The 25,403-nt window shown below is 43.0% G+C and overlaps 1 protein-coding gene across 3 annotated transcripts; it reads right to left on the bottom strand.

Moving 5' to 3' along the window:
- Positions 1-847: 847 nt before the first annotated feature.
- LOC139389630 (ATPase MORC2A-like) lies at positions 848-24,848 on the bottom strand. 3 transcript variants are annotated; one of them, XM_071136487.1, is made up of 27 exons: positions 24,682-24,848; positions 23,808-23,980; positions 21,828-21,881; positions 21,497-21,531; positions 20,229-20,297; positions 19,989-20,079; positions 19,687-19,795; positions 19,292-19,451; positions 19,080-19,191; positions 17,767-17,892; positions 14,222-14,301; positions 13,981-14,063; positions 13,786-13,871; positions 13,547-13,687; positions 13,213-13,367; positions 9,337-9,465; positions 8,999-9,104; positions 8,699-8,918; positions 5,433-5,699; positions 5,041-5,295; positions 4,528-4,653; positions 3,857-3,914; positions 3,511-3,649; positions 3,128-3,301; positions 2,915-3,008; positions 2,558-2,746; positions 848-2,461 (listed from the first exon to the last, which is right to left on the bottom strand). In XM_071136487.1, exons 2-27 carry the CDS (start codon positions 23,873-23,875, stop codon positions 2,393-2,395), a joined length of 3,195 nt encoding a protein of 1,064 aa, XP_070992588.1. In that variant the 5' UTR covers positions 23,876-23,980; positions 24,682-24,848; the 3' UTR covers positions 848-2,392. The 3 variants fall into 3 exon arrangements, with proteins under 3 accessions (XP_070992588.1, XP_070992590.1, XP_070992591.1); XM_071136489.1 differs by lacking the exon at positions 4,528-4,653 and having other exon boundaries at positions 24,682-24,829; XM_071136490.1 differs by lacking the exons at positions 848-2,461; positions 2,558-2,746; positions 2,915-3,008 and having other exon boundaries at positions 3,128-3,243; positions 24,682-24,829.
- Positions 24,849-25,403: the final 555 nt, after the last annotated feature.

The raw sequence follows: 25,403 nt of genomic DNA, 5'->3' as shown, positions 1-25,403 counted from the left end.
TTTCCTAATAATTGCTCCCACAGTTGATTTCTTCAAACCAAGCTTTTTACCTATTGCAGATTCAGTCTTCCTAGCCTGGTGCAGGTCTACAGTTTTGTTTCTGGTGTCCTTTGACAGCTCTTTGGTCTTGGCCATAGTGGAGTTTGGAGTGTGACTGTTTGAGGTTGTGGACAGGTGTCTTTTATACTGATAACAAGTTCAAACAGGTGCCATTAATACAGGTAACCAGTGGAGGATAGAGGAGCCTCTTAAAGAAGAAGTTACAGATCTGTGAGAGCCAGAAATCTTGCTTGTTTGTAGGTGACCAAATATTTATTTTCCACCATAATTTGCAAATAAATTCATTACAATGTGATTTTCTGGATTTTTTAAATCATTTTATCTGTCATAGTTGAAGTGTACCTATGATGAAAATTACAAGCCTCATCTTTTTAAGTGGGAGAACTTGCACAATTGGTGGCTGACTAAATACTTTTGCCCCACTGTATATACTGTACTCGATACCATCTACTGCATCTTGCCTATGCCGTTCTGTACCATCACTCATCCATATATCTTTATGTACATATTCTTTATCCCTTTACACTTGTGTGTATAAGGTAGTAGTTTTGGAATTGTCAGGTTAGATTACTAGTTGGTTATTACTGCATTGTCGGAACTAGAAGCACAAGCATTTCGCTACACTCGCATTAACATCTGCTAACAATGTGTATGTGACAAATACATTTGATTTGATTACTTGTAAATATGCCTTTGTGTAGTTGTTTGGGAACCAAATTGATTATTTCTCCATATAGAGGTAACAAATACTGCATTTTTCCCCTCAATGAGGACACACCAGACAAAATAACGTTCACCTTTTAATAAAATGTTTCCTTGACATGTTAAAAATACTTATTAGAAGAAACATGACCACTGAATAATATGAACAAAGAACTATAAACTCAGAATCCAGATAATAACTGAGAACTAAATGAAAACAGTTGGGTCACAATGGCAAGAGGAAATAATTGGGACATAATACGGTTGTACTGAGGAAACGTTATAGATAGTCGTACTGATAAAACCCAGTAAGTACTTCAGTCTTGAGGGCGTTGGGAGAACCAAACACCCTCAATAAGCTGGCTGGTAAATCTGACGACTACACTGTCAGAATAGGATAGGGAGGGGAGAGAGAGGAGGACAGGGTGGGGAGAGAGGAGGACAGGGTGGGGAGAGAGTGGAGGGTAGGATGGGAGAGAGAGGGAGGAAGGATGGGGAGAGGAGGAGGGAAGGGGGGAGAGGAGGAGGGTAAGGGTAGGAGAGAGGAGGGTAAGGGTGGGAGAGAGGAGGGTAGGGTGGGAGAGAGGAGGGTAGGGTGGGAGAGAGGAGGGTGGGAGAGAGGAGGGTGGGAGAGAGGAGGGTGGGAGAGGGAAGGGTGGGAGAGGGGATGGAAGGGTGGGAGGGAGAGAGGGTAGGATTGGGAGAGGAGGGTAGGCTGGGGAGAGGAGGGTAGGCTGGGGAGAGAGGGTAGGAGAAAGTAGGTTGAAAGCCACTAGGCAACACTGATTAGATTTATCAACACTGGGACAATGGATGAAACTTAATGCTTTAACATGCTTTCAAAGGCTTGACCAGAGTGATTGAAGCTAACATCAAATATGGGATTCAATGGAACTGGATTTGCATCTGACTGACTGGTGGTAATAAAGGGGTTGTGGGTCAGGATTAGAGGTCAGGACGTTATCAGATTATTGGTTTATGATTCATTTAATATCTCTCCACCTGATCACAGATCAATATGGAGAATACAGACCGTCTTCTGAAATCACAGAAACGCCTGTCATCTACATCACAGGAACTTTGATCGGGGATGCTTGGTGCCCTACTCAGACTGGCGTGTGTGTGTGTGTGTGTGTGTGTGTGTGTGTGTGTGCGCAGAATCTTACCACCTACAGATTGATGACAGTTCAGTTCTACAGTCAATCAGGACTGGTTGGCTTAACCTACAGTAGCTTAACATATCTTGTATATAACATACATTGTTGATATATAAAAGGACTAAATAAAAATACACGTCCATTATGAGAACATGCTAATGCTTACTAAATAGGAACAGAAAGAGAAACAGAAAAACATATACTGCAGTTTTATAAAAACAAACTCAGGGACCAAACAGCAACAGCACCAGTTCAGGCAGCAGCTGCCTCTCCTCTCCTCCATCTGCAGATCTATCAGAAGACAGAGTAGACTGTGTAGAGCGGGGCAAGCAGGCCTCATGGAGGGAGTTATGGGTAAAGGGCGTCTGTAGAGGAGCTACAGTACACATTGGGAAGGCCGGACGGACCAGAGTTCTGAGAATCAGATGGGGCGGTGCTGTCTGAGTCAGGCACCGGGTGGAGAGACCTCCTCTCTAGTCCCCCTTAGTCAGCAGGTCTTCTATGTAGGCATCCAGTTCATCATCTGTGTTTATGTCAATGTCCTGCAGAAGGGAAGGAGAGACATTAGTATTCAGTGTGTGTGTTACCTCGTATCTTTTCTGTAGCAAAGCTTCGATGTTGGTGTGTGTGTGTCTTACCTCCTGTACTTTCTGCAGCAGTTGTACAATGTTGGTTCGTAGTTTCTGTAGCTTTTCGTCTGCCTCCCTGAGTTTGGTCTCAGCGCTGCTACTCTTTTCCTCCACAGCTTTGGCTCTGGCATCAGCTCTGCTCTGGTACGAGTTACACAAAGACTGGAGACCCAGCTCATACTGCTGGAAATACTCTTTCTGCAGAAACACATGCACACAGGTCACACTGGTCAGATACATACACAGACATTGCTCTGGTATGAATTACAATGATATGACTGTCTACAATGCCTGCAGCAGGCTAGACTCCAGGGTAGGTCTCTAGAAGACATTGGTTAGAGGTCAGAAGTTCAGGGTCAGTCTCACCATAGGGAAGGCCACTAGCTCCTCTGCAGTCATGCTGTTGACATCTTCCTTCGGGATCCGGAAATCAGGAGGGAAGAAATAACGCAGCACTGTCCTGAAGAGATCACACACACCAACAATTATAGCTATGACATCCCCTTTGAAAAAAGGGAATTAGAGGCCAAAATCCAACAGTTATGACTCAATGACAGAGCATCGGGTGATCATAGTTACCTCATCATGGTGACCAGGTTGTCAGTCACCTCTCGACTGGATCCTGGTTGGGTGGTGTCAGGTTCCATGGGGGGGGGGCCTTTCTCAGTCCCCTCCCCTTGCTGTGTGTCAGGGGTCTGGGAGAGGGGAGAGGGCGGTCGCATCAACCTCACCTCCTCACTGCCTTTGAAAACCCTAATAACAACAACAATAAATGATATACCAAAAACAACCTCACCTCCTCACTGCCTAACCATCATAATAAATAATAACACCCCAAAACTCCTGAGAACACTAAGTCATCAAATCAATACACAAATAAACATTTGGAAATGACACATACATATGGCACATACATAAACGTAAGAGAACAGAGCACCGACACGGTGAGTTGGTGCGCCTACCATCGGTCCTTGGGGGTGGATCTGGGGACGTAGTCAAACTTCACCTTCCAGCGAATGCTCTGCTTACTGGTTTCCACAGCAACAACTTTGCCTGTGAACCATTCCTTATTCACACGCACCTCCACCAACAGACCCTTATCTACAGGAGACAACACATAGAAGTTTTATGAAGCATTGTCCTGAAACTGAATTCAGGCTTGGCTGAACTGCTTTCAATGGGGAAAGATTGCGTCCGTGATATTCTGTGAAACGGTCACTTTTCCGTGTGGACTTGTTGCTAATCGGAAATCTTCTTGGCCAATCAAAATGTATGGCTGGAGCTATCATCAAGAATTGAATAAATCACCTTTCTGAGCATTCTTCAGATCATATTCTGGGTCCTCGTTCTCTGTGCTGTCTGTCACCTGAAAACACACACACAGAAAACACAATGTTCAAACTAACAGTAAGTGTGTGTAAGGAAATACCAGGAAGAGCGGTGTGTTATTGAACTGTGAGAAAAGAAAGAGCAGGAGAGCAGAATACAACCAATTCCATTTAGAGTAGAGTTACAAGACAGACAGGACCCATTCTATTTAGAGTAGAGTTAGGAGACAAGGATAGGACCCATTCCATTTAGAGTAGGGTTAGGAGACAAACAGGACCCATTATATTATGATTAGAGTTAGATGACAAGGATAGGACACATTCCATTTAGAGTAGAGTTAGGAGACAAGGATAGGACCTATTCTATTTAGAGTAGTTAGGAGACAAGGATAGGACCCATTCCATTTAGAGTAGGGTTAGGAGACAAACAGGACCCATTATATTATGATTAGAGTTAGGAGACAAGGATAGGACACATTCTATTAAGAGTAGAGTTAGGAGACAGATTGGACCCATTCCATTTAGTGTACAATTGTAAGAGAAGGGTATGATCCATTCTATTATGATTAGAGTTAAGAGAGAAGGATAGGGCCGATTCCATTATGAGTAGAGAAGGCAAGTGTAGCCTCTAACTCCGTGGCAGATGGGTACCTTGGCTCTAGGGGGGGTGGGGATGGGTTTAGCCAGGGGTGGTGTTGCGGGGGGCAGCCGTGTTGCTATGATAGCTCTCCTCTTCTCAGGTGGCGGGGGTTTGGTGCTGGGTGGGGGGGTATGGACCTGCGGGGTTCGATGACATCGCATGACATCTGTGTCAACAGTACAGTGGCCTGACTTCTGGACCGTTCCATGTGTTAGTCTCTTGTTCTTCATACATCCCATCCCCTGTCCTATTTCAAAAGAACCATTGTCTGTTTCTTCCTCAAAAAGAGCTATCCCCCTCTATACCTAACATCATCTCTCCGTCCTGACTCGTTTTAAGGGGACATCTTTCTACCTATCCTCTTCCTCCAAACATCACATTTTCCCTTTTCTCCGTTCCCTCTAACAAATTCAGTACTTCCCTCTGTCTGTGTGATATGTTGTATAGAAATATGCTATAGATTGACAGCGTGATAGTCTGAGCAGTGTGTGTGAGAGAGAGAGCGATTGAGTGAGAGACTGTACCTCAGACACTTTTCCCCGTTTGAGTGGAGCTTTCTCAACAGCTTTCCCACGATTCCCCACTGCAGTTACCATCTTGGATTTCTTGGGCTGAGGCTCCTCCTCCTCACTGTCATCCTCGCTGTCTTCCTCCTCTTTTTCCTCCTCCTCCTCCTCCTCCTCCTCCTCCTCCTCTTCACTCTCCTCCTGCTCCATCACTTTCTTGCGCTGGCTGCTAGCAGGTGTGGTTGCTTTGCCAGGAGACAATTTGGCTGGAGTCTGTAGAAACACCATAGATATTACTGCTACTGCTAAGGGACCATAGATATGAACAGCTATCATGTAAATATCTGCTTCAACCATTAACATATACCATAAGATTTGATAAAGGACAGCTTAAAACACAACACACTAACCCGTGAGGTACGGCTTGAAGGGGTGGGTTTGGCGGGGACTTTGGCTGGAGTTTTGGGGGCGGGCTTTGCTGGAGCGGGTGACTGCTTCGCTCCAGCTCTGGATTGGTCAACTCTGGGTGCCGGGGGAGGGGCAGCAGGCCGGGTGGTCGGTCGAGGGGAATATGTGGGTTTGCGGTTGAGGGCTGGGGGCTGGCTGGGGGCGTTCTTGAGGAGGGCGGGGAGAGGAGGGGAGCGAGGGCGTGACACACGCTCTGACGACCTGGTTCCCTAAGAGACAGAGAAAACAGGAGACACATTATATTCAGATAATCAGGGAGACCGTGTGTGTGTGTGTGTGTGTGTGTAACCGGTAGAGCAGGGTTCCCCAACTGGCAGCCCGAATTCCGGATTTGGTCCCCCAAGTTTTCTGAGTTAAGAATATTGTTGGACAGAACACTATAAAAGCACCAGAAAAATTAGCTCCAAGTTATTTTAATTTCAAGTATTTCCATGGATAAGAGATACACTACATGGCCAAAAGTATGTGGACACAAATTCAAATTAGTGGATTCAGCTATTTCAGCCACACCCATTGCTGACAGGTGTATAAAATCGAGCACACAGCCATGCAATCTCCATAGACAAACATTGGCAGTAGAATGGCCTTAGTGAACAGCTCAGTGACTTTCAACGTAGCACTGTCATAGGATACCACCTTTCAACAAGCAGCTGCACACAAGCCTAAGATTATCATGCACAATGCCAAGCGTCGACTGGAGTGGTATAAAGCTCGCCTCCATTGGACTCTGGAGCAGTGGAAACATGCTCTCTAGAGTGATGAATTACGCTTCACCATCTGGCAGTCAGACGGACTAATATGGGTTTGGTGGATGCCAGGAGAAAGCTGCCTGCTCCAATGCATAGTGCCAACTGTAAAGTTCAGTGGAGGAGGAATGGCCTGGGGCTGCTTTTCCTGGTTTGGCTAGGCCCTTTAGTTCCAGTGAAGGGAAATCTTAATGCCATAGCATACAATGACATTCTAGATGATTCTTTGCTTCCACCTTTGCGGCAACAATTTGGGGAAGACCCTTTCCTGTTTCAGCATAAGATCTGCCCCCGTGCACAAAGCAAGGTCCATATAGAAAAGGGTTGTCGAGATCGGTGTGAAAGAACTTGGCTGGCATGCACATGTCCTGACCTCAACCCCATCGAACACCTTTGGGATGAATTGGAACACCGACTGCCATGTAGTGTAAGTAAGGTTTGAAATTATTATGTTTTGTGAAATATTATTTTAGTTTGGGCTTCCGGCGGTCAATTAGCGACTAATTATTTCTAAGACAACACCATTCTGTATACTTCTGGCCCTTCTTTGGACACTGTGTTAACTAACCTCCAGACGAGCTTCAATGCCATACAACTCTCCTTCCGTGGCCTCCAACTGCTCTTAAACACAAGTTAAACTAAATGCCTGCTCTTCAACCGATCGCTGCCCACACCTGCCCGCCCAGCATCACTACTCTGTACGGTTCTGATTTAGAATATGTGGACAACTACAAACACCTCGGTGTCTGGTTAGACTGTAAACTCTCCTTCCAGACTCACATTAAGCATCTCCAATCCAAAATTACATCTAGAATCGTCTTCCTATTTCGCAACAAAGCATCCTTCACTCATGCTGCCAAACATACCCTCGTAAAACTGACCATCCTATCGATCCTCGACTTTGGCGATGTCATTCACAAAATAGCCCCCAACACTCTACTCAACAAATTGGATGCAGTCTATCACAGTCCCGTCCGTTTTGTCAAATGTTGGGGAATAATCAGAATTAGGTGGTAACATAGGTAAGATGTTTTATATTCATCATATGTTTGTGAGTTATTTCTCATAAGAATGTATTTTGTTGTACTATAGTGGTGGCCATTGGCAGTTATCTGTTCTATGTCAAGACTAAGTTGCATGGGCCGCAGAGAGGGGAGAGGTCAAGGTGTCATCATGTGTAAACTTATCTTTTGCTTCACTGTGTCTGTGTGCCAGTCACTCCCTACTTTTCCCATCGGGGAGTGGAGGATGGCAGTGTCTGGAATCATTCTATGCTCCCCGTGAGCTTGTCCAGGATTGGTTGTATTTAGAATTGGTTTTATCTAAATGACAATTTGATATATGCCTGTTGATATGGAGGATTGGTTTATGGTTCTGGGTTTGAGTAAGGAGACAAAGCTGAACGATTTATTATGTCTATGCTGTCTGACTATGTGTGTTCTTTGCTATTAAAGGATCTCAGTTGCAATGTAGAAGGGGCTCTCAGAGAATTAATTGATAGACACTGAATTGATCTGAGAGTCACAGGGTTGTGATAGAGCTCATATAATTAAAGATGGACTTTGATAACTAACTCTGACTTGTGTTGTGGTTTGCGCTCATGATTTGGTAAATAGAGGAAATTTCCACGACACAACAAAGCCCCATATACTACCCACCACTGCGACCTGTACCCTCTCGTTGGCTGGCCCTCGCTTCATACTCGTCACCAAACGCACTGGCTTCAGGTCATCTACAAGTCTCTGATAGGTAAGGCCCCGCCTTATCAGCTCACTGGTCACCATAGCAGCATCCACCCGTAGCACGCGCTCCAGCAGGTATATCTCTCTAGCCACCCCCAAAGCCAATTCCTCATTTGGCCTCCTTTCCTTCCAGTTCTCTGCTGGAATGAACGGCAAAAATCACTGAAGCTGGAGACTTACCTTCCTCACTAGCTTTAAGCACCAGCTGTTTGAGCAGCTCACAGATCATTGCACCTGTACATAGCCCATCTGTAAACAGCCCATCCAACTACCTCATCCCCATACTGTATTTATTTATCTTGCTCTTTTGCACCCCTGTGTCTCTACTTGCACATTCATCTTCTGCACATCAATCAATCTAGTGTCTAATTGATATATTGTAATTACTTCACCACCATGGCCTATTTATTGCCTTAACTCCCTTTTCTTACCTCATTTGCACACACTGTATATAGACTTTTTCAACTGTATTATTGACCTTGTGTTTTGTTATTCCATGTGTAAATCTGTGTTGTTGTATGTGTGGAACTGCTTTGCTTTATTCTTGGCCAGGTCGCAGTTGTAAATGAGAACTTGTTCTCAACTTGCCTACCTGGCTAAATAAACGGTGAAAATATATATAAATAAATAAATACATGACTGTGTGTGTGTGTGTGACAGATCTGTAGTGTGTGTTTACCAGTAAAAGGTGAGTATATGTATGACTGTGTGTGTGGGTACCTGGGAGGAACTCTCATTTATGGGTCTCATGCTGACGTCCAGAGGTAACTTCTTCACATCTGCTGCTGATCTGATGGTGCTGGTTTTCTGCAGAGCCTCTAATTTCTCCTGCTGCTGTCTAATCTTCTCTGTCAGTTCTTTCTGTTTGTCCTCTGCCGTCTGCCTGTCCTTCTTCAGAACCCCACACGGAAGGTTCTGTTTTTGCTCCGGCGCGTCACACCTACAACACACACACAAATAAGATATTGGTGATATATTTGGTGTCCCTGCAGGTGTGTGTGTGTCGGTGTGTGTGTGTACCTGTCCTGAGTGCTGTCAGGGTTCATCAGACACACCCAGCTGTCCGGGTAACGTTTATCCACCGCATCCATCTGGAATGGCAGAGTCCTCCACTTCAGACACTTATCTACAGATAGAGAGGGAGAGAGAATAACATCAGAGTCCTCCACTTCAGACATTTATCTACAGATAGAGAGGGAGAGAGAATAACATCAGAGTCCTCCACTTCAGACACTTATCTACAGATAGAGAGGGAGAGAATAACATCAGAGCTTGTTTGTTTGCATTTGTTGTGTGTGTGTGTGTGTGTGACTCAACACGTTAAGAGTGAGCAGTGTCTCTGTGAGTGTACAACTCACCACACTGTATGGTGAGGGGTATCTCCATGGCGCGGCGTCTCTTGTACCTCTGCTCTGGCGAGGGGAGCGAGGACCAGCTGGCAGACAGGTACCCAAACTCATCCCAGAACTTCACTATGCCCTTCTGAGCTAAAAGAGGGAAAGCAGAAACATTCCAGTCATTTGGACTAGGGATGTCGCAGAAACGATACAACCGCATAACTGGGTCTTTCTATAAACTAGGGTACCAATGAGCATTTCTTGTAGTGGACAACTGTTTGGAGCTGTTAAAAAGTCATGAATAATAATTTGCAATTTGTCCCCCCGTTAAGAAATAGCATAGGAACACCGATACATTCAATATAATTCATTATTTGAATCAAACCTATGTTTAAACCCTTTGTCATACAAAAATTGGGTGACATAAAACACCATCTTTCTTTCTTTACATTTATGATACGGTTTGTTGTTATAACATATACTAAGCATTTAACAATTTAATTACACATTGACCTTGATCCTGTGAAATTCCTGGATATTGCCGTCGGACTCGTAGGAAGTGTACTGTAACCTAACATTCCGTATCTCCCTATGTTACAGTGTGAAAACAGTTTTCATGGGAACACGTATCCAAAATAAAGTATGTGATTGCAAAATCCAATACTTTAAAACAGAAAGACTAACTTTAATGATTAATAAAACAAAAATTGATACGTCATTAACAGGGTTCTAAAATAATTACGCAGTTGATGATAATTACACCCTTGATGTCTAGCTGTTTAGTTACTTGGGGACATTATTGAGCAACATCAGCTGATTCAGGAAAGGATTTTCTGAATGACTGTTAAGTGATAAAGAGCTTGTGTGATACTGCACGCCATTTAACAACACCCGAAGTGCGGAGGAACTGGAGAATTGACAGAACATTTGTGTCTGTTACAGCGATCAAGATAATAAGCCTGCTTTGTGGACAACATTAAATCAAGATTTCTGAGGTAAGATTACGGTCCGTGTACGTTTTGATCGTTTGCTTTCCAAGTTAAAACAGAGTAAACGGGAATGTGTAAACAACCTGTTCATTTGTTTTTGCATATAAAAACAAAAAAACAAAATGTTTTATTTCAATGTTCAAAAGTGGGTAGGGGTTAAATGTGTAATGCCTGGTCAAGTGCACAGCCAACCCTTCCTGTCATTTCAAAGCAGGTCACCCTTCTATACATCTATTATCTATTCATAAATAGCTTCCCGTACCATTCCACAGTGCCAATATAAGGTAAGAGTTCTCAATTTCTGCATAAGACTGTGTGTATTGACTTATTAATAAACTGCTGTTACTGTAAATGGTTAGCTGACTGATATAACCTAGCTACCATGGGTAATCTTATTAAATGGTGCTATACAGCCAAAACAACCGTATCTATTGCTAGACTAGATATATGCCCTAGCTATAGTTAGATGTGCAACCACTGACTAACTAGCTGGAATGAAGCAAGGGTGTGAATAGTACATATGTAAATATATCCTTTCAGTGTTTCCAGCAGGTCTCCAGCTACCCAGACATGTCTGATCAGCCTGGTAGGGTGTCGTGGGTGTGTCCAGCTTACACCTGTGAAAATCTGTGTGTGTATATAGCAATGGAATGAAACATCCAACCAATGCCTCAAGTGTAGTGCTGTAGGTCCACCCCACACCTGGAGGGTTGTAGGGTCCTGTCCAGACACAACCCCTAGCTCCTACCTCTAGACACTGTGGAGATCTCAGAGAATTGGACAGGTGCAAGCAATACTGCCAAAATTCAACCAAGCCTATCCACAAGTGTCTAGACTCTGGACAGTAGGGCCTAGGGGTTGTTTCTGGACAGGCTATTGGTATTATTGTAGCTCAGTCAGTCAATCTGGTACTGTCAAACATATTTAATAGCTGTCAAATACTTGCTTCCTCTGTCCTTAGGATAATCTGAATTGCATTTCCTTGATTCATTGCATCCTCTCTCCTCATCAAAACCCATTGAATGATAAGGTCCCCAAGCACATTGGGGGAGAGGAGGGAAGATTCTTCCCTTCGGGCTCCAATGCACTTTCAAGGAGAGGCAAGGATTGGAGGAATCAAGGACAGAGGAAGCAACACTTGCACACTTGCTTGAAGAGTTTAAGGACAATGATTTCATTATTGGTTATTATTATTGTCAGAACCCATTGTATTATATACATTTTTATTTAACCATTTTGAAATTTTTACCCGGGATGTCACACATTGGCCCCTTAATTTATAGAATGACCCAACTATGCTCATGAACAGTAGTGTGTCTCTAACTAGAGCTATTCACCTGATTAAATAGTTATTGTTTTTCCACGCTTCTGTTTTTCTACGATCTGTTTATTTAGCCTACCAAACAATCTGCCTGCATTCTCCACTGTCACTCTAATGTTGCATCCTAGACATAGGGAGAGGGGCATGGTAGGCTACACTTAAGTAGGGGTGAACTGTTTTGACTGTACTCATTTATGAACGCTTTGAAAACAATATCAAGCAGTTAACTTACAATGTCAGTTGTATACTATTGAAAAGCAGAGAATGTCAACGTTCTAATGCTAGAATTACTATAATGTATTGTTACCCTGAAGCGTGATTCATCTCTGATTAACCACTATTATGGTTATGTACAGTGCCTTCAGAAAGTATTCACAGTCCTCAACTTTTCCCACATTTTGTTGTTACAGCCTGAATTTAAAATGTATTACATTTGGATTTTTTTCCCACTAGCCTACACACAATACCCCATAATGTCAAAGTGGAATTATTTTTATTTTTTACAAATTAATAAAAAATGAAAAGCTGAAATGACTTCAACCCCTTTGTTAAGGCAAGCCCAAATAAGTTCAGGAGTAAAAATGTGCTTAACAAGTCACAGAAGTTGCATGGACTCACTGTGTTCAACCTTATTTTTAAATGACTACCGTATCTCTGTACCCCACACATACAGATAATTGTAAGGACCCTCAGTCGAGCAGTGAATTTCAAATACAGATTTAACCACAAAGACCAAGGATGTTTTCCAATGCCTTGCAAAGTAGGGCACCTATTGGTAGATGGGTAAAAACCACAAAGAAAATAGACATTGAATATCCATTTGAGCACAGTGAAGTTATTAATTACACTTTGAATGGTGTAACAATACACCCAGTTACAACAAAGATATAAGCGTCCTTCCTAACTCTGTTGCTGGAGATGAGGATATGAGGCCAATTCAATGGTGACTTAAAACAGTTACAGAGACGAAAGGTTGTGATAAGAGAAAACAGAGGATGGATCAACAACATTGAAGTTACTCCACAATACTAACCTAATTGACAGAGTGAAAAGAAGGAAGCCTGTATAGAATAAAATATTCTAAAACATGCATCCTGTTTGCAACAAGGTACTAAAGTAAAACTGCAAAACATGTGGCAAAGCAATTCACTTTTTGTTCTGAATACAAGACGACATTGAATCTTCCTGAGTGTCCTCATTACAGTTGGCTTAAATTGGCTTGAAAATCTATGGCAAGACTTGAACATGTTTAAAGAATAATGTGCAAATATTGAACAATCCAGGTGTGCAAAGCTCTTAAGAGACTTATCCAGAAAGATAGTTGTAATCGCTGCCAAAGGTGATTCTAACATGCATTGACTCAGGTTTGTGAATACTTATGTAAATTAGATTTCTGTATTTAATTTTCAATACATTTGCAAAAATTTCTAAAAACATGTTTCACTTTGACATTATGGGGTATTGTGTGTAGACGGGTGACATAAAAAATAAAATAAATACATTTTCAGGCTGTAACACAACAAAAAGGGGAATAAGTCAAGAAGTATGAATATTTTCTGAAGGCACCGTGTACATTAAGTGTGTTACCTATGTTGCTGTCCTTCCAGTACTGGGCTAGGTGTTCTCCCATGGCTCTCAGAAGGTGTCTGTATTCTTTAGCGTCCGCAAAGTCTTGCTTGTTGTGAGTGGGCTCCAAAACCAGGTATGGGACATCTACTACCCCCACAACACCCCCACACGCCCTGTGCGCACACACACACACACACACACACACACACACACACACACACACACACACACACACACACACACACACACACACACACACACACACACACACACACACACAATTAGAAAGCATTTCTGGTCATCACACTGGTCACAGACGATAGTCAATAAGAAAGGAGTGTGTGTTACTCACATTCCTCCCTCCAGCTGAGGTCCAGTCTTCTCATACATCTTGATGAGGCGAGAGCAGTTATACACAAACATCCCGTCCAGGTCTCTCTGCTCAATGTTCACCCCAAAGATAAAACTCAGCTCCTTTGGGTCCTTCAACGCTCTGGGGGAGGGAGAGAGAGAAGTGTTAAAGTTCTATAGTTTTCCTTAACTTTAGTTTGTTTATAAAGTTGGTTTGTAAAGTTTAATATTTTGACTGACTTCTGTTTGGACTCCTGAATCTTCTTCTTCACTTCTGCCTCCCGGCGAAGCATCATGGCACCCTCCTGGGCCTTACGCAATATGACCTGGAGGAGACAGAGAGAGGGTGATTTGAATAAGGGAGGAGAGGAGTCAAGACTATTGGGTCAAGATATTGTTCATCTTGCAGAGTGGTGTGCGTATGTTGGTTCTTACCCGTGATTCTCTAGACATGTCGTCTCCCAGTTTGGTCTCCAGAGACAGACTTTTGCTCTCCGCCTCCCGAGCCTTCTCTTCAGCTATAAAACACACACACACAGTCAGTGGGGGTAGTAGGTTCTAAAGGCAGACCTGGTTCTCTGTGTGTGTGTGTGTGTGTGTGTGTGTGTACCTTGCCTATCTTGGCCAGGTGATCTGTGTGTGTGTGCGCGCACATGCATGGATATGGGAAACTCACCTAACTTAGCGAGGTGATCAGCCTTTTTTACTTCCTGCTCAGCGCGGGTTTTGAATCGAGTTGATGTGTATTTATATACCCTGAAACAGAAAGACCCACACTTAGCTGAATAGACAAACAGGACTTAGAGATTCCTGCCTAGAGAGATCTCGCTCTCTCTCAAAAGTATGTGGACACCTACTCGTCGAACATCTCATTCCAAAATCAAGGGCATGAACACTAGATGGTGGAACATTGTTGAGGGGAATTGCTTCCATTCAGCCACAAGAGCATTAGTGAGGTAGGGCACTAATGTGAGATGATTAGGCCTGGCTTGCAGTCGGTGTCCAAAATGAATCCCAAAGGTGTTCGATGGGGCTGATTTAGGGCTCTGTGCAGGCCAGTCAAGTTCTGCCACACCGATCGAAGGGCCTTGCCCAAACTGTTGCCACAAAGTTGGAAGCACAGAACAGTCTAGAATGTCATTGTATGCTGTAGTGTTAAGATTTCCCTTCACTAGCACTAAGGGGCCTAGCCTGAACCATGGTAAGTAGCGTTCTCCTGGCATCCCCAAACCCAGATTAGTCAGTCACACTACCAGATGGTGAAGCGTGATTCATCACTCCAGAGAACATGTTTCCACTGCTCCAGAGTCCAATGGTTTGCGAGCTTTACACCACTCCAGCTGACGCTTGGCATTGCGCATGGTCATCTTAGGCTTGTGTGTGGCTGATCGGGAATGGAAACACATTTTATTAAGTTCTCAACTAACAGTTCTTGTGCTGACGTTCCTTCCAGAGGAAATTTGGAACTCGGTAGGGTGTTGCAAACGAGGAAGACGGCTGTCCTCGATTGATTGTGGTCAGGGGAGTGTGGAGGCCAGGTTATCTGATGCAGCACTCCATCACTCTCCTTCTTGGTCAAATAGCCCTTACACAGCCTGGAGGTGTGTTGGGTGATTGTCCTGTTGAAAAACAAATGGTTGTCCTACTAAGCCCAAACTAGATGGCGTATCGCTGCAGAATGCTGTGGTAGCCATATTGGTTGTGTGCCTTGAATTCTAAATAAATCACAGACAGTGTCATCAGCAAAGCAACCCACTCCATCACACCTCCTCCTCCATGCTTTACGGTGGGAAATACACATGCAGTGATCATCCGTTCACCCACACCACGTCTCACAAAGACACGGCGGTTGGAACCAAAAATCTCCAATTTGGACTCCAGACCAAATGACACATTTCCACCGGTCTATTGTCCATTGCTCGTGTTTCTCGGCCAAAGCAAGTCTCTTCTTCTTATTGGTGTCCTTTAGTTGTGGTTTCTCACCCCACGAAGGCCTGATTCACACAGTCTCCTCTGAACAGTTGATTTTAAGAACTCTGTGAAGCATTTATTTGGGCTGCAATTTCTGAGACTGGAAACTCTAATGAACTTATCCTCTGGAGCAGAGGTAACTTTGGGTTTTCCATTCCTGTGGTGGTCCTCATGAGAGCCAGTTTCATTATAGCGCTTGATAGTTTTTGAGACAGCACTTGAAGAAACCTATAAAGTTCTTGAAATTTTCCGTATTGACTGGCCTTCATGTCTTCAAGTTACAAAGGACTGTCGTTTCTCTTTGCTTATTTGAGCTGTTCTTGCCATAATATGGACTTGGTCTTTTACCAAATAGGGCTATCTTCTGTATTCCACCCCTACCTTGTCACAACACAACTGATTGGCTCAAATGCATTAAGAAGGAAAGACATTCCACAAATGAACTTGTAACAAGGCACACCTGTTAATTGAAATGCATTCCAGGTGAACTACCTCATGAAGCTGGTTGAGAGAATGTCAAAAGTGTGCAAAGCTGTCATCAAGGCAAAGGGTGGCTACTTTGAAGAATCTAAAATATATTTTGATTTGTTAAACACTTTTTTGGTTACTACATGATTCCATATGTGTTATTTCATAGTTTTGATGTCTTCACTATAATTCTACATTGTAGAAAATAGTAAAAATAAAGAAAAACCCTTGAAAGAGTAGGTGTGTCCAAACTTTTGACTGGTACTGTGTGTGTATGTGTGTGTAAATACATATACAATTGAAGTCGGAAGTTTACATACACTTAGGTTGGAGTCATTAAAACTTAAAACTCCACAAATTTCTTGTTAACAAACTATAGTTTTGGCAAGTCGGTTAGGACATCTACTTTGTGCATGAATTTTTCCAACAATTGTTTACAGACAGATTATTTAACTTCATTATTTCACTGTATCACAATTCCAGTGGGTCAGAAGTTTACATACACTAAGTTGACTGTGCCTTTAAACAGCTTGGAAAATTACAGAAAATTATGTCATGGCTTCAGAAGCTTCTGATAGGCTAATTGACATCATTTGAGTCAATTGGGGGTGTACCTGTGGATGTATTTCAAGGCCTACCTTCAAACTCAGTGCCTCTTTGCTTGACATCATGGGAAAATCAAAAGAAATCAGCAAAGACTCCACAAAATTGTAGACCTCCACAAATCTGGTTCATCCTTGTGAGCAATTTCCAAACGCATGAAGGTACCACGTTCATCTGTACAAACAATAGTACACAAGTATAAACACCATGGGACCACATAGCCGTCATACCGCTCAGGAAGGAGATGCGTTCCGTCTCCTAGATATGAACGTGCTTTGGTGCAAAAAGTGCAAATCAATCCCAGAACAACAGCAAAAGACCTTGTGAAGATGCTGGAGGAAACAGGTACAAAAGTATCTATATCCACAGTAAAACTAGTCATATATCGACATAACCTGGAAGGCCGCTCAGCAAGGAAGAAGCCACTCCTCCAAAACAGCCATAAAAAATTCAGACTACAGTTTGCAACTGCACATGGGGACAAAGATCGTACTTTTTGGAGAAATGTCTCTGGTCTGATGAAACAAAAATATAATTGTTTGGCCATAATGACCATTGTTATGTTAGGAGGAAAAAGGAGGAGGCTTGCAAGCCAAAGAACACCATCCCAACCGTGAAGGACGGGGGTGGCAGCATCATGTTGTGGGGGTGCTTTGCTGCAGGATGGACTGGTGCACTTCACAAAATAGATGGTGTCATGAGGGAGGAAAATTATGTGGATATATTGAAGCAACATCTCAAGACATCAGTCAGGAAGTTAAAGCTTGGTCACAAATGGGTCTTACAAATGGACTGACCACAAACATACTTCCAAAGTTGTGGCAAAATGGCTTAAGGACAACAAAGTCAAAGAATTGGAGTGGCCATCACAAAGCCCTGACCTCAATCCTATAGAACATTTGTGGGCAGAACTGAAAAAGAATGTGCGAGCAAGGAGGCCTACAAACCTGACTCAGTTACACCATTTCTGTCAGTTGGAATGGGCCAAAATTCACCCAACTTATTGTGGGAAGCTTGTGGAAGGCTACCCGAAATGTTTGACCCAAGTTAAACAATTTAAATGCAATGCTACCAAATACTAATTGAGTGTATGTAAACTTCTGACCCACTGGGAATGTGATGAAAGAAATAAAAGCTGAAATAAATAATTCTCTCTACTATTATTTTGACATTTCAAACCTGGGTTTGTAGAGGCAGCAGGACAGTCTCTTGGTCCTGACTTTGTGTCCCTGTATGAAGATCCTCATCCTGGGGTCGATGTAGAGGACAGCAGCATATGCTCGGAACGACCGACGCTCTGGCTTCCTGTATGAGGGAAGTGATACAATCAACATAAACACAAAGTCCTAGGTAGTTTTCCGGTGATGTGACACAGAAAAGGCCTTAAATATTTTATTTGAAACATACTTCCACACAAACACGAGAGGTCTTCAGGGATCCACCTGTATCCCAATACCCAATCCAGGACCCGAGTGGTCTTCAGGGATCCACCTGTATCCCAATACCCAATCCAGGACCCGAGTGGTCTTCAGGGATCCACCTGTATCCCAATACCCAATCCAGGACCCGAGTGGTCTGGATCCTGAATCCTAAATGTCACGGGTCTGAGTAGGATCTGATTGTTACGGATCTCGGGTATGTGTAATTTTAACTGACTTGTCCAGAAGGGCCTATACAGATCCAAAGGAAACTACAGCAGGAGAAAGATACATTTTATAATTTATGCTGCTGCTCTTGCTTTTCATGTGTAGCTTGCTGTTGTTGTTGGCCAATCATAAATCATCAAAGCGGCAATAGGCTACAGTCATAGAGCCTCAGTGTGTGGCAAAAGTTAGGAGATATCTAATCAATGGAAAATGGAATTAAAATGACGGAATTAAAAGTTAAAGGAGAAGAATAGGCTAGCTACAATGACCAAGAGCCAACAGGTAGGCTCTCCTTAATATTCTGAATGGAGTTGTTATTTGTAACTGTAGGATGAGAAAGTGCATGCACTACAGCCTCAATTAACTTATCGAACTAATGTTAGTTAGCTTGACTTGCTTCTCCCGGTTTGATGCAATCAAGACAGGTGCTACGTAATGATATTTGATGATAAATAAACTAGCTATGGTCGCAAAGTCTACTATAGCAGGAGCCGGCTTGGTTGGTTGCCGTCTCTCATCTCTCCTCCCCCATTTCACAGTACGGCCCCTCCCCCGTCTGCTAGAGCGGCATCTTGACCGCTCTCTCCCTTCTCTCGCGCTTTATCAGTTCCGGTTAATAAAGTAGCTTAAAAATGACTTTTCTGCTGATTCCCTCACTCGGATCGGACTGGATCTAACCAGGTCTATACTGAACGGGTCTAGTTATCCTCGGGTTCGTTCATAACAGGTCTCTATTTTAAAAATGTATTAATGCATATCGTGTCCGGGTGGGAAAGTCCCAGGTCCATTTCGGAACGAGTCCAACTTTTTGGACCTATGAAGACCTCTATCACACACCATACTTACACTCCCTCTGAGGGGGTTCCAGCCATCAGGATATCCTGGTGGTCTGTCTCCACATCCAGCTCTGGCTCTCTGGTGTCCATCAACTTCAGGTTATAGATGATCACCAAAGTACCTACAGACACACGGTTAGGATTATAGATGATCAACTACACATACAGTCTGACACACACACACGCCAACTCACAACACCCATATACAGCCACACGTCTCACCGCTGCTGCCCTCTATCTTGTTGAACTGTTCCATCAGCTGCTGTTCGTTTTTAAAAGGAGAGTATTTGTAGATGAGCTCCGTCTCTATGGCGAACTTCTCAGGGTCTCCTGTGATTGGCTGTCTGGTCAGCAGTTCCCAGGTGGGCAGGGGTACGATCACCTGACGGGGGAGACAGACAACCTTAAGCTACACACAGTCACACTTCCCAAGAGGTGCTGTTATGATGATGCAGAGTGTCGTTTCAAATAGCTGGACATAGCCTTCAACTTTCTGAAAGAGGGTTTACTGACTAACAATATTCACAAAATAAATACACTATTTTTTTAAGACACTTGACGTGTGACATCACTGGGTCTGCTGGATGGAAGAGTGCCTGCTGTAGCTGACCCCTCACCTCGTCAAGCCCCTCCTCCTCATGGAATGTTCTAGACAGGAACAGGCAGGACAGTGTGTTGTCCTTCTTGGTAAACAGAATAAAATCTTTCCCAATACGCATGGAACCCCTAGAGAAAACACACACAACTGATTTGGCTCACTTGGTGAGAGCTTGGTGCTAGCAACCCCGAGGTTGCAGATTCAATTACAGAGGGCTTCACATAAAAACACTATAAATGTATGTACAGTAAGTTTCTTTGAATGAAAGTGTCTGCAAAATGGACTTTTTTGATTGTGAGGGAAGATTAAAGAGGTTCCTACGATTTGAGTCCGTTCCCGTACTGGCCAATGTGAGTGGAATCTGGTGTACGCTTACTGGACTTCCCAAATTGGATCACATGGGTCGCCTCGTCTGTGAGAGAGATAAGAGGGAAATATAACCGTCATATATGGTTGACTGTTGCTTACTATGGTATTTACTAAAGCTTATAAATAGATATATGGATCAACTTGATTACTGTACATGTCTACTCTAGTCATTATATTTTGAGTGGAACTCACTGGGGTCCATTCCTGTGCCGTCGTCTAAGAAACATAGCATGTAGCCTCCACGCAAGTCTTGTTTCTTCTCTGTTGGCCACGAGGAGAAGCGAGATTAGACTCAGGTTAGAATAGGAGGTGGATGACATCGAAAGCCACGCACAGGTTAGATACAAGAGGGGGAGAGAGAGCCCAACACACAGAACTAGTTTTGACATAAAAGCTTTTTCAATTGCGGAAACTATACTTTCCAAAATGAGAACTAGTCAAAGTCTGGGTGTAGCTTATAATTAAAATCCGTAGTCAGGTAATCATTGGCACTCCAGGTACTCTGGATTGTGGATAGGCAATGTGTGGTATGTATAGTATTGTCAGAGGGGTTATAGATGAGGAATGTAATGTTTTCGTATATAAACACTGAACAAAAATTATAAAAGGCAACATGCAACAATTTCCAAGATTATCTGAGTTATATTTCATATGATGAAACAAGTCAATTTAAATACATTCATTAGGCACTAATTTATGGATTTCCCATGACTGGGAATTACAGATATGTATCTGTTAGTAACAGATACTGTACCTTAAAAGAAATGGGCCTCAGGATCTCGTCACGATACTTCTGTGCATTCAAATTGCCATCGATAAAATGCAGTTGTGTTTGTTGTCCGTAGCTTATGTCTGCTCATACCATAACCACTATGGGGCAGTCCGTTCAAAACATTGACATCAGCAAACCACTCGCCCACACAACGCCATACATGGGGTCTGCGGTTTAAAGGCCGGTTGGACATACTGCCAAATTCTCTAAAAGAACATTGAGGCAGCTTATGGTAGAGAAATTAACATTCAATTCTCTGGCAACAGCTCTGGTGAAGATTCCTGCAGTCGGCATGTAAATTGCACGCTCCCTCAAAACTGTAGACATCTGTGGCATTGTGTTGTGTGCCAAAACTGCACATTTTAGAATGGCCTTTTATTGTCCCCACTACCTGTGTAATGATCATGCTGTTTAATCAGCTTCTTGATATGCCACACCTGTCAGGTGGCTAGATTATCTTGGCAAAGGAGAAATGCTCACTAACAGGAATGAAAACAAATGTGTGCACAAAATTTGAGAGAAACAAGTTTGTGCATATGGAACATTTCTGGGATCTTTTATTTCAGCTCATGAAACATGGGACCAACGCTTTACATGTTGCGCTTTTATTTTTGTTCAGTGTATGTAGATTTGTGTCTATGTACCTGTGTATGAGAACCAATATATTTGTGTGTATGCATGTGTGTACCTGTGTAGATGTCAATCCGGGTGGCATTGGCATCCCTGTAGGAGATGATTGGCAGGTGACAAACCAATCGGAAGACAGATAAAAACCAGTGTGGTTAGATGTGGTTCCTAGGCTTTTACCTTTAATTTCAGAATACAGTGAATAATAACACTTATACAAATCCCACAGGTTTAATCCTATATCAGTTCACTATTGTTTCGCTGCAATTGACCCCTTGTGATTGACTAACACCTACAGATGATGTCCCACATACGTACAAACATTTTGGATGGGTAGAGGTAGAAAAGCAGAGAATTGTGGATAACAACAGAGAGAAATGCATCGTTGGTACCTGGAGTTGTCCACCAGCTCAGCCAGAGCTCCAAACAGGAACTCATGGGTTGTCCTGGAAACAAATAACCAGCCAATCAACCTACAGTTCTGGTCCTTAAAAAGCTAAATTTCCAAAACGCTTGCTGAGAGCAAGCACAATTGCAAGTCAGTGTAAACATCCGTGTGTTTAACATGGGGTTTGGGCCCTGTGAGATCATCCGTCTGGGGGTTGGGTAACATCGTGTGAGTTATGGGGTGTGGCCGAATCATTGGTCAAAGTTGACGGATGGCATAATGGTTAGTGCTATCCGGGATCCTTGGAACATCCCTACCCTAAACCGTTTAAATGTTTAACTTCAATGGGGTGACATCAGAGTTGGGACATCCCACGGATAACGTTTATACTTTTACGTGGATTTGGGTTTTTGTTTGAGATTCTCTACTGGAGTCCCATGTTAATGTGCTTGTGTAGCAATGGTGTTCTGAAACTGAGTAACCTTGCTTGAGACCTGAAGACACATGCTAGCTCCCAGAAATAATGCCAAGGCTTTGACTCAGTCGGCCAACAGGGATGAACAATTCAGGTTTGAATGCAGTTTGTATCCTTCATCTTTCAGCTGTCCCATTAATTTATTCCAGTGAAGGTATCACATCCTTTCATTTTGTTGTTTGAGAGGAATTGCCATAGGCGAGGGTAGAGTCAAGGAAGTATAACCATGGGCATAATGTATAAGAGGAGGAGGCTCTTCGTTATACCTGCTATACCGGTTATAATCGCTATCCTCTCCAAACATGAGAACATAAATAAAATACACGTGGGGATATTATTGCTTGCTCTGAAAACCCATGAATGTGGTGTTGATAGAGTTCGACAGCACATGAAGTACAGTATGTGTGTTGAGGGGCAGGGGTGTTACGCTTCCTCAAATGAAATTCTCTCATTGCCTGCATCCTCATCAAACATGAACAGTTGTTCTCTGGTGATGTCATGAGTCCTACATAGTCAGGCAGTATGATTGATAGCCATTTTATGTCAACAGGGCTTTCTTTATATGTTCAAGCCTCCAGTGACATAACTTCACGACTTGAGGGGGGAGTGTGTTGATCTACAAGTTGCAGCAGCTATTTATGTTGTGCTATTTGATGGTGTTAGTCTCTCATTCTCATCTCATCTTGGCCCTAGTCCAAAGCGCATCTCTCCTGTCCAGATATCACTCATACCACTGGCCTTCTGAGCCCTTAACTGTCCAACAGTAGTTGTTCATGCGGCAGGGTAGCCTAGTGGTTAGAGCGTTGGACTAGTAACTGGAAGGTTGCAAGTTCAAACCCCCGAGCTGACAAGGTACAAATCTGTCGTTCTGCCCCTGAACAGTGGGGTGTTCCTAGGCCGTCATTGAAAATAAGAATTTGTTCTTAACTGACTTGACTAGTTAAATAAAGGTAAAAATGCAGTGTTTTCAGGGAAGTAACAAAATTTCAGACACAGAAGAGGGTCTGAGCTATACAGCTGTCCTGTATCAGCTGGATTCATCAATGACTTGGTTATGTAGCAACCATTTGACTTTCTACTCCTCTGTGTTTTGATCACGAAGGTCTTTCAACCATATGATGCAGCAATATTTTGCTGTAAAAAGGCTTTTTAGCATTGTTTATTTTTATGTAGTCTAGTCAACCATCTTTTGTGAAACATCTGAAGGCACAATTTTAGTCACTCATGTTTGTGACAGTCAGTGTCCAAGGCATGAAATATCCTGCTCCATAGTGTGGCCAATCTGTAGATCATTATCACTTGCCAGACACAATGGCATTCCTCTCCTCTTACAATGTGTACATTGGAAAAACACTTTCATGTGATGTATTTTTTCACCCCAAAACAGAATTCCCACTGTGAGTTGAGCGCTGCCCTATGGCAATTTGTGACCTCCATGTAATGTGTAGCATGAGTGTGATTTTGTGGAGTGTGTAGCTATGTTATGTATTTACCCCAGGCGGTACTTACGAGTTGGTGTGCAGATACTCGAAGGTGAGCTGAGCCCTGTTCAGTGTGCTGTAGTTAGAGTAGGCCATCTCCACTTGCTAAAAGCTATTTCCTGTTCTCTTCCTGGTCTTCTTTCTGACTTCCCTTCAGTCCGGTGAGGCTTTTCAAGAGCTTTATTCAAGAGCTTCATGCACCTACAGAATCACAGCAGCAGTCAGTGCCACTGGTCAACAGTATGAATGATGTCAAAGACAGTATGATGGTGCCTGGAATATAATGAGCTTTCATAAAGAGCAAAGAAGCACAAATACCATTGAAGGAAAAGCATTGAGATATCTGAAGAGGGAATAAGTCCTGTTGAACAGTATGAGTATTCAAACTTGAGAATAAGTCTTGTGGTGATTGGCAATACATGATTGGTTAGGAGTTTTTTTCTATGAGGTTAAGACATGTTATCACTTATTACTATCATCACACAGTCTATCTACACACATGCCCCCCTCTGTCTGCTCCCACTCTACAATAAACCATGAGCCAGGTAACCCTCCATTCAAACCAGCCGCCAAGATAACAGCACAAACAGGCCTCCCACGTGAGTCTTATTTGGATCATTCCAGAAGACTCATCTAGGCTAAATCTTGACGTCATTTTATTATCGAGTATTGATGATTAAAGAGACAAGGTCATTGTCAGTGATGGAGAGTTGCAATGTCCAACAATGCTTTAACAAATGGTTAGTCAACTGACCAAGCTAGTTACTACAGTAGCTAGTAACCTATCCTGGCTGTCTCACATCCACAATCTCTGGTAACGTTACCCATCCCCATGTAGCTAGCTAGTTTCGTAAACACATGTAAAGAACATATTAGCATTTATATTTATCCAATATGCAAACCGTTTAGAGCACCCGCCGGTTCAAATTGAATTTAGGTCCGTGTAAAACATCCGTCGGTTCAGAATGAAGCGATAACTACTGATTTCCGAAATAGAACCACACCGCAGGCCGCGAAAACCTCCTCTCCTTTCTCCCCTCCCTCGCGCACAGCGGAAAGGAGGGTCCGAAGTGTACGCCCGCCTCTACCATGCATCAGAACACCAATAGGAACATATCTGATTTATTTACATTACTCCGATTTGTCCATCTTCGTGCTACTTGCACAGGGGTCAAATTGCGGTGATTATTGTTTCCGGTTTTTAATATTGATGGGAAAACGGGTTGGAAAACGAGGCTTTCAGAAGGCATTGGCGCTTTCAACAAATTGTGCCGGAAAACGGTTAATTACTCGTCAACTACCTGAATGTTCCATAGTTTCCTACTCTACCCTCTAAACTACCGGTCGGGTAAACGTTTTTGTACAAATCCTAACTATACTGAACAAAAATATAAACGCAACATGCAACCATTTCAAAGATTTTGCCGAGTCACAGTTCATATAAGGAAATAAACCAATTCATTAGGCCCTAATCTATGGATTTCACATGATACCTTAGAAGAAAACGTAGTCCCCGTGGATCAGAAAATCAGTCAGTATCTGGTGTAAAAACATGAATTGCACCATAACGGTGACAAACGATGCCCACAAACTGTTCGGGCCTATATAAAGTCCCAAAACCGGG

The sequence above is a fragment of the Oncorhynchus clarkii genome, chromosome 30, assembly GCF_045791955.1.
Source record: "Oncorhynchus clarkii lewisi isolate Uvic-CL-2024 chromosome 30, UVic_Ocla_1.0, whole genome shotgun sequence".
In the NCBI taxonomy this organism is placed as follows: Eukaryota; Metazoa; Chordata; class Actinopteri; order Salmoniformes; family Salmonidae; genus Oncorhynchus; species Oncorhynchus clarkii.
Note: the sequence above shows the minus strand (reverse complement) of the source record. Positions and strands in the feature narration are given on the sequence as shown.

Excerpts from the sequence above, each read along its gene's own strand:
- LOC139389630 (XM_071136487.1), bottom strand. The coding sequence starts at position 23,875 with ATGGCCTACTCTAACTACAGCACACTGAACAGGGCTCAGCTCACCTTC. Across the intron at positions 3,650-3,856 it reads TCTGAAGAATGCTCAGAAAG|ATAAGGGTCTGTTGGTGGAG; the intron begins GTGATTTATTCA and ends TGTCTCCTGTAG. Across the intron at positions 2,747-2,914 it reads AGCTAGTGGCCTTCCCTATG|AAAGAGTATTTCCAGCAGTA; the intron begins GTGAGACTGACC and ends GTGTTTCTGCAG.